The 18,049-nt window shown below is 39.8% G+C and overlaps 3 protein-coding genes across 4 annotated transcripts; all 3 read right to left on the bottom strand.

Annotated features, from left to right (window-relative positions):
- Nucleotides 1-191: 191 nt before the first annotated feature.
- On the bottom strand, nt 192-17,890 carry Duox (dual oxidase). Of its 2 annotated transcripts, none has more exons than XM_017089700.4 (10): nt 17,791-17,890; nt 15,205-15,613; nt 6,221-6,301; nt 5,672-6,021; nt 5,408-5,612; nt 4,416-4,819; nt 4,082-4,359; nt 1,136-3,992; nt 765-893; nt 192-706 (listed from the first exon to the last, which is right to left on the bottom strand). In XM_017089700.4, the coding sequence occupies exons 2-10, from the start codon at nt 15,368-15,370 to the stop codon at nt 578-580; spliced, it is 4,599 nt and encodes a 1,532-aa protein (XP_016945189.3). In that variant the 5' UTR covers nt 15,371-15,613; nt 17,791-17,890; the 3' UTR covers nt 192-577. The 2 variants fall into 2 exon arrangements, with proteins under 2 accessions (XP_016945189.3, XP_016945190.3); XM_017089701.4 differs by having other exon boundaries at nt 17,820-17,864.
- LOC108021141 (uncharacterized) lies at nt 8,746-10,755 on the bottom strand. Its single transcript, XM_017089704.3, has one exon. It carries the CDS (start codon nt 10,678-10,680, stop codon nt 8,764-8,766), a length of 1,917 nt encoding a protein of 638 aa, XP_016945193.3. The 5' UTR covers nt 10,681-10,755; the 3' UTR covers nt 8,746-8,763.
- LOC108020981 (uncharacterized) lies at nt 11,280-13,275 on the bottom strand. The gene has a single exon (XM_017089855.4). The coding sequence runs from the start codon at nt 13,236-13,238 to the stop codon at nt 11,745-11,747; it is 1,494 nt and encodes a 497-aa protein (XP_016945344.3). The 5' UTR covers nt 13,239-13,275; the 3' UTR covers nt 11,280-11,744.
- Nucleotides 17,891-18,049: the final 159 nt, after the last annotated feature.

The following is an 18,049-nucleotide window of genomic DNA, read 5'->3' as shown; positions in this document are numbered from 1 at the left end:
AGTGTTAAAAGCGGCACTGATTAACTAAACTGATTGTCAAAGTTTTTGAAGGCGCCAAAGGTATTTCATCTTTAAATCCTTTTAGAATTTAAATATTACTCATGATTAATAAATATATTAATGAATAATAAATATAATAATATTAATAAATATTACACCCCTCCCTCGATTTCCATACAAAACACTATAAATCTTTTATGTATAAAGGTAATTGTAAATTTTTAATAAATAATGTGAACGGTTTACAAAAACTGATAACAAATCATATTTTCAATAAATACACATATACATACATACACATATATAGGTAGAGGCCTTTTTGTTGTTCTTGCTATGGTTGCAGTGATTTTGTTACAATGGGAAACATTTTCATAATGCACTAAACAAAACTTGACTAAATTATGATTGTACGATTAGCCTACGATTAAGGGATAGCGATTTAAGTACGTTTGAGCAGCCGAATTCGCTTAAAAATAATGAATGAACCTTATGAGTAAAATTAGATTTCGTTCAGAGACAGGTAGGTGGAAAACAGGTTAGGCTGGCAGGTGTACAAATGGATAGAGCCAGGGCAGATCTATCCAAAGTTCTCGAAGTGGTGAATGAAATAGGGCAACTTGCGCGTTTTGTTAACTTCATCACAGGCAGACATTACGCTTTTGGTCAGCGGACGAGGACCGCAGGAGAAGACGCCTATTTTGGAGACCTACGAAGAATATTGATTATATAAAAAGTTACTTTTGGGGACATTATAGAGAACTCACATAGGAGTGCTTCTTTTGGACGAACTTCAAGAAGCTGGACATGTCCGGGCGGCCGAAATGATTGACCGCCTTAAGTCCCGTGAATATGGAGGTCTTCGACAGCCGCTGGAAGTGGTTCTCACAGATGTACTGAAAATCAGGAAATAATTTTTAAATAAATAATCAAAAATAACTTTTTAAGATCATAAAGGTGTCTAAAAGAATACAACGCAGAAAGAAGAACTTCTTGGGATTATTTTAGACACCTTTGCAACCTAGTACAATAATTACCAAGTAATCCCTTACAAAGGTATCTAAAAGAATGCATTTCAGAAGGAAGACCTTCTTTTCTTTCTGTATACATTTTTACACTTTTGGACATTAGTACATACCAGCATTGTTGTTCGCAGATCGAACTTGTGGAAGAACTGCGTGATGAATATGTGTATCTCGAGCACATTGGTGACATCCTTCTTTTCCACGTCGCGCAGGACGTCGATGAACCACTCAAAGTGCTTGTGCGATGGGCAGATCCACAGGAAGTACACCTTCTTGCAGGCCACGCCCGAGTATCGATTGGTACTGGTGCCAAAGACCAGATCGTTGAGAATGGAGGCGTACGGGGTGACCCCGATGCCGCCGCCGACCATCACGGCCACCTCGAACTTGTACCAGTCCTGATTGCCGCCCCCAAATGGCCCTTCGATGCGTATCTTGGGCTGATCCTCCGGATTGTAGTTGCAGGGATCGAAGTAGTTGCGCAACTTCCACGTCCATGGACCCTGGGCCTTGATGTGGCAACTCAAGCAGTTCTCGTGCGGTGCCGAGGTCAACGTAAAGCTGTGCATCTCATGAGGCCGGAAGGCGGTGCAGGATAACCTTACCCACTGACCCGAAAGGTATTTGAGATTCGGTGGTCGATAGAACTTGATCTTGATCACATCGGAGGGCAACAGATCCGTATCGATCACGTCCAGGGCCATGTACTTGGTGCGCAGCGAGACGATCTTATCCAGGGTGTACACAATGCCCGGTCCCAGGAAGAACATCCAGAAGCGCGGTGGTCCTGTCAGTCGAGCCAATCCGTGAATCAAACTCAGGAGATACAATCCAATGTACAGGGTGTGCATGTTCCAGAAGAAATTGTAGGCCTTCTTGCGGATCGTGGGATGGGCAAACACAAAGATGATGCACATGATGATGAAGAGGAGGACGCCCGTGGTTCCGGTGACGGTCTGGAAGAGCCAGAAGGTGATGTCTGGCTTGTAGTCCGAGGCGAAGTGCACCTCGCGGGTCAGACAGCGGAGATTCTCATGCGACTGGGTGGACACATGGTAGAAGTTCACGATGTGACCCACCGTGTGCAAAACCGAGAAGAAAAGCGCAGTGCAGGCGGCAATCTTGTGGAACTGGATGTGCGAGTCCAGGGGAATGTACTGCTGGATGGGGAATTCCTTTAGCTTGGTGATCAGATTCCTGGACATGGTCAGCAGCAGCAGGGAGTAGCAGAAGGAGAGCGATGCGGCGGATCCCCTAGTAATGGCTATGCCCACACCCATGATGTGCCGCAGATCCGTGTGCTCCGCCATGAAAGAGTAGTGGATGAAGCGCTCCACGAACAGGACAATGGTGACCACGTAGAAGAGGAACAGATAGAAGATGTTCTGACGGTTCTCCTCGAGGAACGTGATGTAGGCATCCCACTTGGCCAAGATCCAGTGGCGTGGCTTGTCCTGCATGGGTTCGATGTTGAAGGAAGTCATTCGGGCCACGTTCGTCGAGGTGTCTAGGAAGTTCTGCTTGGCCCCTTTGCAGTCCAGCCCAATGGCCACAAAGTCACCCTTGTACTCCTTCATCATCAGCTTAAAGTCCTGGTAGGTCAGATGGTTCTTGTGCTCCAATCCCACATCCTGGAACATGCCATCGATCAGCTCAGTGACCTGGTCATCGCCCAGGCTCGTGGTCCTTGCAATCTCCACCAGCGATCGCATCATCTCGCTCAGTTCACCCTTGTCGATGACTCCGTTACGATCATTATCACACATATCAAAGATAATCCTTAGCTTGTCATCTGTTTTGCCGCGGGAGAAGAGGACAACGGTTTCGAGGAACTCCTGGAAGCTGATCCTACCATCCTGATCCTTGTCGACAATGTTGAACATCTTGCGAACAAACATATCATTGGGTTTCATGCCCAGGGCGGCAGCAAACTCCGCCTTGGACAGACTGGTCCTCATCACGGTCATCACCTCGCCATCGCTGGAGGCATCTGACCTGCGGCGTCTCTCACCGGGTCTCAAGCCAAAGGTCAGGGCGTAGGCCTCACGGAAGAAGTACTCCAGCCGCTTCTGCCGTCTCTCCCGCGTTTCCGCCCTTGCCAACATGATGTCCCTGTTGACCTCCATCAGGGTCATCTCCTTTTTGTGCAGCAGCAGGAAATCCTCCAGCTTTTTCACGAATTTCCTCCGTGCTCCATACGATTCCAGTTCCAGGACAAGATCATGATCGCTGGGCACTCTCAGCAGGATGTAGGGTTTCTTTTTAATGTGATTTGTGGCCGACTCCTCCACACTAACGACATCGATGTGCTTCAGACTGAAGGTGCGCAGCTTTTCGCCCTTCCTGTCCACCGTATAGATGGCCGCCTCTGGGCCAAACTTAACCGTAACCAGTCGCTTGTGATTGGCATGGAGCCACTCCCTGGCCAGCATCTTGTCCACTGAACCCTTTTGCTGTGGCGCCCTCAGTGCTTCCTGGCGGATCTTCAACCTTCGCCGTTTGCTGTTCTGCAACTTAACCACACAGTAACCGGCTCCAGCGCATAGGATGGGCACAAATCCAAGGAATACACACACGTAGATGAACATCAGTTCCGAGCCGGAGAAGTAATCATAACCCTCCAAATAGGTGCAGGGTTCCAGTTCGGTGGCATTCAGCTGCATGGGCTGCGGACAGGGATCTCCAGTGCGCCACATAAACACATCCTTTTGGATCTCCTCCTCGTTCACATCCGTACTATTCACTATGATGTCCCACAGAGTAATCTTTCGCAGCTCCTTGATCTCTTCGGGTGTGAAGATCCCATTGCGCTCGTTCTCGAACCAGAAACGATCCGCGTCTCGTAGTCGCATGAACTGCTCCTTGATCACCGCCGTGAAGAATTCACCTGGTTGACCATAGGATTCCAACATGCCGCCCACATAGACATCCACATCGTCCAGCTGGTTGTCGTAAGCCTCCTTCAACATGCTGGAAATAAAGGTAACGGGTCAGTAAAAATTATACTCAATACTATTGATTTCATATTGATCCTCTTGTGTTTCTTTTTGTGTACTTACTCCAAGAGCTCTGGCTGCGTTTCAAACAACGGTGGATTGATATCCGTCCAGGTCTTGTGCCTCTTCAAACCATATGACTCCCTAGCCGTATTATAATCTGGCAGACCATTATCCCGACCTCGCATTATATTAAGAGCCCCCAGATCACGACGTGTGAATTCCATGGGTCCGAAGAGCTTGTCCCGCACATCTGAGCAGAGAACGGGATCCTCACGTTCAGATATTTGCGAGGCCAGACCCATCAGTACCTCTTCCACACTGGTGTCAGCGAAAAAGCCCTACAAAATATATACTTTTATAAATATTTTCTTAATCAGAAAAACCAAAAACTCACGCTTGAGTCCCACCAAGTGGAGCAGAGTCTGACAGCTGGATAGCCCATGGGAGTTTCCTTAAAGTTGCACTGACCATCTCGCCTGTAAATTCCCGGAGGAATCATCGTGTGGCCAAATCGAAAGGCAGCCGCCTGGAATATGTGACCAATGCCAGGATGTATGTCCTGTTTGTACCCATCGTATGGTGGCAATGAGGTGCCCAGAAAGGCGGGCAAATACTCGTAGACTATGACATTCTGCAGACTGGCAATCACCGTGTGTCGGGCCCGCTGGTAAATGTCCTCATCACTCCAATCCGGATGCAGACGCTTGATCCGCTGAGCCAAAGTATTGTGCCAGCGCAGGAAGAGAATGGCGAAGGACAGGATCGCAGGGTTCTGGTTGGTGCGAGGGTCGCCAAGAACTGGGAATAAATTAAGTTAAAGTTAAAAAAAAATCTTTAAAAATTAATTTCATTATTCTGACTGATTCCAGTCTTTAGTTAGTTATAAAAACTACAGTTTACTATTATAATACTAAATATTGTACCTCAAAAAACTTAAAAGAAATATTTAAAAATTTAAATGCAATGCTCATTTTGTTAAAAATTCTGAAATAAAGTACCTACACTTTTTAAAAATTACAAATATTAACAAACTATAATGACCATAAATAAACTACCATTATTTATAGAGGAGAATGTTTTTGGATCGAAATATTTTCTTTTCACTATGTTGATAAATGTTAAGTAAATAATACAAATGATTACAAATTTAACACATATAAGAACTTTGTTGATACAGAATTGGAAAGATATAAAAATAACCAATCCTAACAAATAAAAAAAATAATGATTTTCTAGAATACCTATCCTTTTAAAAGAGTGGGTTTTATATCGAAATATACTGTTTTAATAAATGCTAGTTGATGTTAAGTAAACCATTAAAATTATTAAATATTAAAAATCATATATTACATTTTTTTGTTTATTTCATAATTATGGGGAACTTACGAAACAGTCGCTCCGGACTGAGCATCTTCATGACACTCGGCACCGGGTTGTTGAAGAGCGGCACCCGCATGGTGTTGCGAACGGGAAGCTTTCCGTCCTTTTCGGTGAGTAGAGTGCCATTATGGAAGGAGCGCATGGCATTCAGCCAGGCCTCGGAGGTGCTGTAAATGAAACTGCCATCAATCCAAGCAGTCATTTGATTTATCTGCGGAGTATGGATTCAGTAGTGGAGGTTAAACCCATCCGATGAGAGGGATTACCCACCTGTTCCCTGGGTGCATTTGGGCTCTGTCCAGTGTCGCGATCGTAGGCTGCTCGATGGAATGGTATGTATTTGTCGCCACGGCACTCCCTATCGTACATTTCGTCGCATTTCTCGATCTCGATGCGGTGCATCTCGATGGGGCAGCCAGACTCGGAGGCCATCACAATCTCATTGGCCACCAGTTGGCCAAAGAAGGCCAGCAGTGCCGTCCGGTTGAACTTCGAACCCAATCCATCCTTTCCCCGCATAAAAAGCCGACTGAGCCTGCGGGTCGAGGGTCGATTGGCACCTGCCATCGCGTAAACCCCATCCGAATAGGAGGGCGGTGCCTTTCTCACCAGGTGGCTATCTGAAAAATGATAGACAAAGGTTAGCTTTCACACAGCTGGCGAATATGGTAATTGCAGGCATTGCGAAAGAACCAATCGATATGCTAATCTAAATCATCCAACTGATTCTAATTAGAGGCGTAATCGTCTCAAGTCAGTCTTTTTTCGAAAGTTGTCAGCTGAACAGCAATTCCAGTTTATTATGATAGGCGCACTTACCCACGGATCCCCAGTCGGGATGGGCCAGGTTATTGTACCAGCCATCGTAGCGCTGTTTCTCCGTCTGGCTGTACATTTTCTCTGAAAAAGAGATAATATGTGACACTAATTACAATTTATTACTTTAAAGCAATTAAATTTAATCTATTTTTGCATGACAACTGTTGAACTTAAGTTCTCTCTTAGTACTTTCATTGATTCTGACTTAGTATGATACTCCTTCTTCAAAGGTCTTAACTTTAAGTCCTTAAAATAATGGCCTAAATATTTATGATAGATAAAAACAAATTTGAATAGAACGTTTTTATATTTTTTTTTTAGATTTGGTTTAATTTTTCGTACTCAGTTAACTTGTTTTCATATCTCAACATCTACAAAACCTTCACCTACATAATCTACTTGATGTTTCGAAAGAATTTCAAGAATTGTAAATACATTAAAAGGTAATACAACCAAGCTGTTGGCGATGACTGTTCTATTTCTAATATATTTGCATTTATTTGCGTAAATTCGTTCGGTTTTATGCGTGTAAATGACGCATAAAATTGAGCTAGTTAAGATCAGAGAATGCCTTAAATGTTCACTTCGAATTAGATAAATTATTTACGCATAAACTTGTCGGTGGGCAGTAGCCGGTTTTTAGCAAAGTCAAATTGATCCGATAAATTTTAGATTGTGATATTAGAAAATGTTTTTGGTCGACTTAGTTTGGTTTTAATTGACTGGAAAATTGATTGACTTGAGGCTGGGGCGACGGTGAATTGACTCACACCCAATGGCGCAAATGGCTGGTCGAATTCCAATTTTGTTCCAATTTGCATATTTTTCTACAATTCTGTGATTCTAACGAGTGGCCCAGCAATTTTGGGAAATTATCTGCATTCGACTTGTCATCATAAAAAATAATTACAAAACAATCTCGGATAAATTCTAATTGAATTTGACTAATCTCCACACCCGGACATTTATAAAGAATTTTAATCGGTGATCAACAAATAGAAAAATGTCGGTAGGTATTTAACCTCGGCTTAATTGGGTTTCCAATAATTAAACTACAATTCAAAATGCAATTCCTAAAATAAACCAAAAGAACATAACATTTTACTACATTTTTTTCGTTCAGCACAATTAATAACTACACCCTTTTTGCGCCGACTTTATGATTCACACAAAAAACACGAGTTGTAAAAATAAATATTTGTTAAACAGAAGACACCTTTAAGTGATAAAAATCTGCAAGGCGTAATTGTTTTGACGCTAAACGTTATAATTATGGTTTATTTGCGTATAATTGCGATGGGGAGATGGAGGGTTTACGAGAAACCAGTTTTCAAATTAACAAGCCAATGCCCGCAACCCAAAAAGAAAACATGCCCAACATTCTAAAAAGTGCTTAGATGGAATACACCTAACAGACATTTAAACCAGTTTATTTGTTCATTTTTTTTCCTTATAATATAGCTTTTGTTACGGCATCAATCTAGAATTCGACCATAATAACATTCTGAAAGGAAGAAGATGGTTTGTTTGGATATTTACTCTTCTCAGTGAGCAAACCATGCCAGATATATGACGTTGACAGCTGAAGGGGTTCTAAGCTACAGCTACAAGTCATGACTATATTTCGTACCATTTTCGAGAGTGAGTGATGGATGGATGGATGGCTAGCAACAGCAAAGCAAAGGCAAAAGCAGCGAACAGCATTAATTTCCAGGTCTGAGATGGCAAACAGAATCAGATCCGGTTAACCAAAATCAGAGAATCAGAGAGAGGAAGCCTCAGCTGACTTGGATAAACCATATATATATACATATATATATTATATGTACTCAAACACTCTGCGTTGGCGTTGTACGGAATGTTGGTAAAAAACAAAAATTACTAACCAACACCTGCACGCTGAAGAGGCATCCACATATATGTACACTGATTTTTTTTGCTTTGGAAAACATGCACGACTTCACGGATTCCCCTAAAAAACAAAATACATTTGCACATATATGAACTACTGGTTTTTTTGTGCCCAACTTTTGTCGGCGCCATCAATTGTCGCATTGTACTTTCCGTGAGTCTCTCTCTGTATTTCCTCAGCTGTTTCACGTTCGTTTTCTAAGTCTTTTGATTTATACGAGTCCGATACGTCGCAAAATTCACTTTCATCTCGACTCGTGCGTGACTCTAGCGGTTTAAACAAAAGACGCTGGTTTTTTTCACGTGGCATTGCATAATTAATTTTCAGAGAAAACATGCAGAGCATCATAAGTGAATGTAATTTACTTCACTCTGAAAACACGCAGGGGTATACTAGGTTAAGTCTTGATGAAATTAAGAACGAAGTAATACTTATGCCAAGTTCAAAAATTTTACGTTCACAGTAGCTCGATCAAACAATTTTGAAAAACAGTTCTTTAAAATAAATAACAAATATTAGGGTTCATAATAGAATACATTCTACAAAAAAACTTCATATCAGTTATATTTTTATATATTTTTATAAATGTTTTGTTTTTAAAAATTGTCTTATTTATTGAAGTTAGAGTTTATTATAAACAGTAGCAATACATTTCAATGCGGTAGTTTTGAACGCAGTAAGACTGATGGCCATATTTGTCTGTCCTGGTCACAGGACCTCCCAGTTTCAGAGACTTCCTCTCACCGTTTAGGAGTGTTATAACAATGGTTGCGTCAAAGTTTCCGTTTCCGGGCGTTGTTCTTAGGCGGACCAAAATCTGACTTAGCTTGTAATCTCCTCTAGTTTCATCTTTTGCTTGATAGGCAGCGCGAATTTCCATCAGTTTTAATTTTTGACACTGAGGATAACGCTTGATTAACTCATTAATCCTGTCAACTGCAAAGCGGGCAGCCTCTTGAACGATACTTTTATGGGTGGACATTGTACTTAATTCATTGCACAGGCAATAATGTCGCGGTATTTCAACGGAACGGCAATTTCTGCCCTCAGGAATGGGTAAGAACAAGCTGATCCCACGACTCTTTTCCAAATATAACGTTCGGTTTTTCACACTGGCATCGGTTAGTTGATCTAGATTTATCACATCTTTTAGCGTTTCGTGAAGGTCAAAAGTTGTTATAAGTCTCCTGGCATTCCGTTGAAAATTGGACATGGCTAGTGGGAATTTTTTTCTCATCCATTCCGGATAGAAGGCGATTAACAACGGCTGCGACATTTCATGTTGTCCTGGAGCAGTTCGAGCGAATTTATCAAACCTTAAGCCATGATCACCCATAAAGAGTATCAAAGTGTGCTCCATTACTCCCTCTTCATAGAGCCTTGTCAATATATTCAAGTACTCTTTATCCACAAACTTGGCATAGGGAAAATAATCGTGAATGCCGTCCATATTCCACAAAAATGAGAAAAATGGAACACGAAGGTGTGGAATTAATTTCAAGACGAATTCATAATACAAATCCCCATAAAGGCGATGGCCAGAGCACTTCTGGTCCAATGTCGTGCGATATGAAGAATGAGATTCGATTTCGATCATCTGGGGACGCATGTAGATATCGGTGGGCTGCTTTTTGAAACCCTTTTTACGGTAGATAAATAGTCCAGCTGTATCAGTATCCTCACTAAAGATGGTGAAATAACCAGCCTTCTTGAACTCATCCCACAAAAAACTGCAGTTGTCAAAGTTTGGTCTGCCGTTGTAACACGTCTCCTCCATCTCAAGAACATTAAGACCACTTACCAGGGGCATTAGATTGGGGTAGGTATTCAAGGCAATACGATTATAGCCCCAGAACTCGGTGTGTGGTAAGGGTAAGTGCTCTATAAAATCGGCCACTTGGAGAAAGTACCGCAGGTAGTGCATATGAGAAATGGAATCAACACCCAAGATCATCACGGATAGTTTTTCCTTAAGGGCAGACGTATTTGAGGCCTTGAGCGGAGGTGGTAGAAAGAACAGAACATCATGGAAAATAATCCTGCCAAAGTCCACCCAGCACCAAGTGCGAATATTTTGCTGACCAGCTCCCACATCAAGGTATCTTATTCTTTCACTTAGCTTGAAAAACATAAAAGATTTGTACCTGTTATGTGCGTCATCAACCCTCAAAAACTCCCGATATATGCAGGATACATCTTTCCATCGCCTTACTCGACAACATGAGAAAAGTCCAGACTCTGATATGTTTCGCTTTAGATAATTTCTACCTCCCACAGTCTCGGCTATCATCAGCTGCGCCATTTGGCAAACAATTGGTTCAATAGGATCCATAAAGTTCTTTGCAAATTCCGAAAGCGCTGCCGTCGAACTTATTCGACATCCCGTGGTATTGATAAATAATTCATCTTCTTCATTGATTGAAATCTGGGTCACTTCGCTTATACTTATGCCTTGGTTGCGATCGAAAAGAAAAATAAATATTAAATAGCACAGAACCGCCAATAGAAAGATGTTGATAAATCGACTGGCAATTAGCTTTCTCCGCATTAGTTTTTTTTTAGCTTATTTACTTAACAATTATGTCAGTCGTTTATCACGCCTACTGCGAAGTAATAAAGTATTATGTTCTGACATCCATTTAAATAATTTACATTTTTAATGTATTCTAGCAAATAGTATTTTATGAAATAAAATAAATGTTCACTTATTTTGCGCTTGAGAAAAATGTTTAAATTTCAAGAAAAGTTTGGAAGTTTGTCACATGTGCCATAAAAACACATAAAAACACTTTCGCTTTCGGCTTTCAGCAAGTTTGTTAAAATTAACACTAATTATGGAGGACGAAAAAAATAATGAATGTACAGATACTGACATCTATTTGTTAGCTGTTAATTGGTTGCCAAATTTGACGGTATATAAAAATGCGCACATGACTTAATTTAATTTTACAATCCCGTGCGAGTTCTCGCCCCGCTTTACTTGATGTCTAATGAATCCCAAAGAATTTATTTTATCTCTAGCGGCTTAATTAAGAGTTGCGTTTCGTTGAGAATGCAGTCATTCCTTAATTGAAGATCTAGTGAAACACTTGCCCAATGTATACGTAGCATTCTAGCTTACACGATGTTAATGATTCAGTTAGTTGGTTTTGATTTTTTCCATCGCTTTGCTTTGGTCAATTCTATTTCGTTAATCAAAATACCATTTGCCTAATTAAAAATTCCCGTATTGGCAATTGTTCCAATATGTTTGTATGAAAAAACATTCCTAGAAGTCAGAATGATAATCATTATGGTCATAATAAATACAGAATTAGTGATATAAATGCAAGGGGAATTTTATTCGTATTTTAATTGATGGTTTACTTGCTGTGAAAAAATACTTGAAATGTGCTAAATAATTATGGTGATTTTTAGTACAATGGGAACTACCCGAAAATAAATTCCTAAATCGTTAATAATTTCCTTGGCACTTTCCCTTTCATTCACAATGAAGCCATAATAAATCAACAGATATTTGTGATCAATAAAAATGTTTTATATATTTTGAGAATACACATTATTTTGCATTTTAAAATATACAAAAGGCGAACCTTTATTCTTATTTATTTATCAAATATCTTGGTTTATCAAGATGGTACTACTAAAAACACCCCTTTCAAATTGAATGAACTTGTTGTCACTTGCAATAGGGAGTTCAAGCCAATCAACATATGATTCGTGAAAATAGATTTTGATCTTTCGGCCTATAAACAATCGAGTTGCTTTTGACACAAATTCTGATGTTATTAGTCGGCAAAATTGAACACTAAGCACACTTAAAAGAGGACATCCCGTCAGAAGCGACAAAAGTTGATTGTTGGTAATGTCGGGCATCCTTATGTCCAGTGTCTCCAGGTTTTTTAGCTTCTTTAGACTTTCCAAAGGGAGTTGTTCGCATCCTACAGAAAGTTCTCGGAGCGAAGAAATCTCGCAAAGATGCTCTAGTTGTTCAGTTTCCAAAGCGTATCCCTCCAAAATAAGTTTTTCCAGCAGGGCACCAGTTTTATTAATCATTCCCTCGATGAAACTCGGTCTTAGGGATCCCGAATGCCACAACTGTAAGTGCTTTAGTTTGGGCAGCTGGCAGACGATCTCGTAGGCAACAGTAGGTTCCAGTAATCTTACTTCAAGGACCAGACTTTCCAGGTGAAGACAGTTCTTCACAATTACTGTAAAGTTTTCCATGGTGAGTTCATCAATGTATTTTCCAATGTTAAGGTAACGCAACTGCTTCATTTTGATGCAACACTCGGCTAAACAGTTTGCATCAAATCCCGAATGGGAGCCGATATCCAGAAATTCCAAATTCTCAAGAACATGCAAACCGTTTCCTATATAATCTCTCGCCTCCAACTTTAGTTTCTTTAAGCCAGGCAGTTCCATTAGGCCAAGAACGAAGTTCTTGTAGATCTCTGGACTGGCAAAGTTCAGATAGACGTGCAATGACGTCAGATTCTTTAATTGCTGCAAATCGTACCACCTGGGTCGTCGAATCGTCATTTTTAGGTATCGCAAGTTAGGACAATACGTCCGCAATAGCCACAAATGCTGCTCGTCATTGGACTGAGGATCAAGTGATGACTCATAGCTGATCACAAACCATCCAACGATTTCAAGTAAGTTATGCAGATCTGTTTCGTCGATATTATTCGTAACGCTTTCCGTAATGTGTCTGTACCTTTTATATAGTAAGGTAGTGAAAACATTTTTAAAATACCGATTTGAGACGGCAAGTTGCAATTGATCTCTCAAGTCTAGGTAAGAAAATATAACTCTCCAGCAATCGGTGTGCACTGCGAAGATAGTTGTATCTGCCCGTGGAAGGGAAGATCTAGTAGATTGTATGTCTTCATTTTCCCGAGAAATTCCTCTGCATTGGTCCTCTGATACCGAAAACGAAGCGTCATCCTTCGTCATTCGTTTAAATACAAAATCATTTTCCATAGCTTCTTCATCTTTTTTTCTCTTTGTGCCCGCGTTCACATTCTCTTCCGATGCGGAAGATGAAGCTTTTTCTGTATTACTTTCTCGTTCTTCAAAAGCTTCACCATTTCTTCCGCTCATTTTATAATGATCCGAACCCCTTGAAATTCGCAAAAAGACTGAGACTGATTGTTTTGTTTGCCAATACTTTGGTGGCAAGTGCAGATAAGACGGGTATTCCCCAGTTTAGTTCTTATTAACCATAATGTATATCAAGAAAAATAGAAAACAAAATAAAAACAGAGGAACATAGGAATAAAGCATATGAGAATATTTATTCTACTAATCTTTTAAATACATATGTATATATATGACCTAAGAATATTCCTGGAAAAAATTTAAACAAATAATGATAAGATAAAGTTCTTTGTGGGGCAGCGATCGTAATCGAAATAATTTCTTGAATGAAAGCGTTTATTGATAATTTAGTCGTGTGGCTTGTATATATATTATTGTTTGGCGTTATATGAATGTACGTTTTGAATCTGATAACGAATAATGCGTCATTCCCTATCAAGTTGTGCTTTTCTTATATTAATGGAAACGCGACACATCAGACTGGGTTAGTATGCCTTCAGTCTTCGTTGTATATTTTATATATGTCATTATTGACAGTACTTCTTTCCAAATCACTTGGAATTCCATATAGCAAATTCGACATAATTAATCGGAATTGAAACAACAATAGACCTTTGCAAATGCTAATAAAATTGATGAAAAGAAAACAAAATGAAACAAATTATGTGCTGCGAACAGCCGAGTCGAATTAAATGTTCGACTTCCCCAACCCACCTGCTGGGATCGGAGATCGGGGATCGCTAAAACAGTCGATCTTTTGATCAGGAAGAGGGCACGAAGACAATCACACCACGGGGGGTGGGCTTGGCCAACACAATGGGATACATTTCACGTTTGTTTGCCGTAATTTCATTAGGCTAAATATTGCAAAAACAAAAATACAAAATTGGGTTTCTGATCATAAATCAGATGATAGGCAAAATAGCAAAGCCAAAACAATGTGAATCGCGGGGAAAAAATTAAATTAAAATGCAAAAATGAGAGGAAGCTAACAAATCAATCGGTCGTCGAATGGGGGGGGGGGAAGCCAGTTGATCGTGCGTTGACATTTGACTCGGATCGAGCATCGAGCCACGCCCATCGCCACTGCACATGCGGTACGTGACCAGTATCGTCAGACATCGTGGAATCTATAGCTTTGCTGCCCTCTACCCCCTCGCCCAAAGTCTATTCTTCTGACTTGGAAAATGTATACTGAGCGAAAATATAATTCGCTATATTTAAGTACAATTCTGTACTGCAACTACTGTTTATTTTATACTTTTCCGCAGCTTCCCTTCATGCAATTTAAAAAAAATATATATTTGGACATATACAAAATATATACTACATATATTATTAATATTTATGCACAAAAAACGGTTCTAAATATTTAAAATACCCATTACATTCGATATATATACGATACGATATATACAAGTATTTTCAACTGTGCATATATAATATATAGACGTTTTTTATGAATAATAAACTGTGTGTGGCGGGATCTAATCGGTCATTTTGAAGCCACGAGATCTTGGCACGTCTGGCGATCCCAATGCAAGGCGTCTAGGGGATGACGTCAATTTTGACCAGGTAGTATTTACTGAGTTCAAATATGATGGGTTTATTTGCCTTAAAAGTCGTTATTTTGTTAACATTACTTATTGCTTGTTAGCTTTAAATAGAATTGCAACTCAATAAGATGGAGTAGAATATATTTTTAAATGATGAATGCTGGTTTGGGATCTTTTAGGTAAGACTTATAAGTAGAGAGAGTAAAATAGAGCACTTTAAGTAAGTAAGTAAAAGTCAAATGTGAGTAACGACTTGAAATGATCTATGTATATTCAAATTTTAGTACAAGATTTCTCATTCTCTATATAAAAAAATCGTTCCCTATAGGCACGAATCATGTATATGCAAATAAACCTAATTGAATTGAATAAGCATACAATATATGGGGAATGGGTAGGTCGTTGGTACTCACCATAACAATGCACTGATCCCAGATCCAGACCGAGACTGATCAGCAGCAGCAGCAGGGCTCCTCCGTAGGTTGCTCCGGGCAAAAAATATCGAAATTTTTTTTCGCTGGGACATGGATCTCGTTTTTTGATTGCTGCCCTCTGATGGGGCGCACTTGGAACACTCATATTGATTGCAAACAATTTCTTTTTTTTATATATTTTATTCCTTTGTTCGCTATTGTGGTGCACGAAAATCGGTCGATTACGACGCGTTTGTATTGTTAAATTAATTAAGTAAACTAACACTTGAGGTTAGGATTGACTTTGAGGGACTCGTCTTAATTTTTCATTATTTTAAGTTTCATCACAGCATTTGGTTCACACTTTAAATTTTACTCAGCTGAGATCCCATGGTTTCCTATTATTGCACTAAAAAAACGAGACAAGCGATTTCTATGAGACATGAATAACTAAAAATGCAGTGATTCATGCGGAGATTCACACTCTTTGTTTGAACTCATCTGGAGATTCACTCCGATTCTCGTTTAAAATGTTGGCGTTTGCGGCTTTATTGATTAAATTACCATAAAGCCCGATTAAGTTATATATTATTGAGTTGAGTCTTGATAGTCAGTTACTCATATATTTTAAAACACATATAAATGTTGTTTTATAAAAGTTTTTTCTAAAATATTTTAATGTTTTCAGAAGACTTTCATTAAAACATTATATTAAACATCAAAAAAATTAAAATTTTTTTTTTTTAATTTATAAGGATTTCAAGTAAAATACCTATGATTTGTAATTAAACCACAGAAAAAATTTTATTACCAAGCAATTAATGTATTTTATGCTGTATAGCCGCATTTTGTAATGTTTCTATCTCTGGCAATTCGGTCGTTAATTTTTTAGGATTTTTAAAAAACTGAAAACTGACTCGACCGCAAAGTGCTCTAGGTAAATAGCGAAATGGTTCGTTAATGCTAACCAATTAATTAGATTGCACAAACAAATAAATTCGCATTTACACAATGCAGTGTGGAAGTATGGCCAAATAAATGGCCAAAATGGCAAAACAAATAAAGGGCGAAGAGGCGGATTAAAACGGAATTACCCACAAAGCAATTGACCTTCTGGGGGCTTACAAACCCACAAACGACAAACAGATTCCATTAGTCATAATCGACAATAGTCGGAAAAGAAGCCAAAAAAAAAAGATACAAAAACGGAAAACATCGAAAAGCATAGAAATAATGTATGTGCAAGGCAGTAAAGCGAAGATAAAGCGAGGTAAAAAATATATAAAATGCCATTGCACAACTGCAAACAATTAACATTACAGCGACTGCAGAGTGCTAAAGCTAACAAAGTCATAAAGACAGCCCCCCGATCTCCACCCTCACCCATTTACCACTTAACATTTTTCCGCCCCCTTGCAATTTGGAGTTTTTTTTGGAAATGATTATTAAGTGACGAGGCAGGGAAAACTATTTCTGTGGTAAAAGCTACATAAATCCAAATGGTCGGTCGAAAATTGTGGGCGATACGCTGGCCAAAAAGAAAAAAAAAGGAGGTCCGAAGAGCAAGCGAGAGGGAGAGAGAAAGTCCAGAAAGCGTGGAAGACTGAACGGCAATAATCACTTTGAAATTACGGTATAATACAAAAGATGGTTTTTTGTGGTAAGAAGAAGCCAAAAGCCTTAGCTTTCGGTAGATTAGTCATAGCCCCCGGCAGTTTCATATTAATTAATAAACATTTCTGTGGCTAATTTCAGAAATTGTTGGCCAAAGTTCGAGAAGAGATCAAATAAGTTCCGAAATTCCTATGAAACAACAGGCTTCGCTGACGCAGTCCTAAAACCAGAATCAGTCTCTTTTTAAATAGCTTGAGAAATAACTAGAAATTTTATTATAGCCGTGCAAGGAATTCGCAAGACAGTAAAGGGGTCAATTCACTTTTATAACGATGATATTTTTTGTTTTGGGATCATCTTTATAACTCTATTTTGCTCATTTTCGCAGACTTCCATTTGATGAAAATTTTTTTTTTTGGCCCTGGGACATTTAGTTTTTCTTGAATATTTTTTTAAGTCACCCAAAATTGCGAAAAACCCATCTTTTGTTGCATGGGAGGCTGTGGAAGACCAGAAGAAGCTGCAGAAATACCAGCAAAAAAATTAAACACGAAAATAAATTAAATTCATGAACGAAAACGTAAGCAAAGCCAAGACGGCGACGAAGCAACGGACAAAGAAGACTCGGAACTTCAAAAGGGGATCCATAAAAAAAGAAGAAAAAAACGCTAACGCACCAACACACTCAGAAAAAACTGAGCAAGTGACAGAGAGGGTGAATCGTTTATTTGTGGGCGAGCAAAAGAGACAGAGAACTCCAAAAAAGATAAAAAAAAAATATATCCAATGATCTCCGGAGGTGGGTGTTCAATATTTATCGGGTTTTTGCACTATTTTCCAAACAATTTGAGCAATTTCGCTTGGCGACGGCCCACAAAGACCCGCACACAGAGCCACGATAACGGTGAAGACGACGGCGCATGCGCGACACGTTTCAGCGTTTCACATTCACTCTCGTCGGCGTTCGCTCACCAGCACACTATACACCAAACACCACACACACGATTCGAATCCGCCTCCGAGATGAGGGCTCCAACACACGTCCGCAGCGGCCAAGAGTTCGTTCGAAACTGAACCCAGCTGTGCGGGGGACCCTCCACATTAGAGCTCCAATCGGTCCGCCATGGAACCGGTTATGCACTGAAAGAAAATCTTTTGAGTCCAAAAAAATTCGAGTTTGATTCCGTATGAGGAAGACCTACTATAAAAAAGTAATGTATTAAATGCTTAC

Source organism: Drosophila suzukii, chromosome 2L, assembly GCF_043229965.1.
Source record: "Drosophila suzukii chromosome 2L, CBGP_Dsuzu_IsoJpt1.0, whole genome shotgun sequence".
NCBI classification, from domain to species: domain Eukaryota; kingdom Metazoa; phylum Arthropoda; class Insecta; order Diptera; family Drosophilidae; genus Drosophila; species Drosophila suzukii.
The sequence above is the reverse complement of the archived record's forward strand: the minus strand, read 5'-3'. Positions and strand labels throughout refer to the sequence as shown.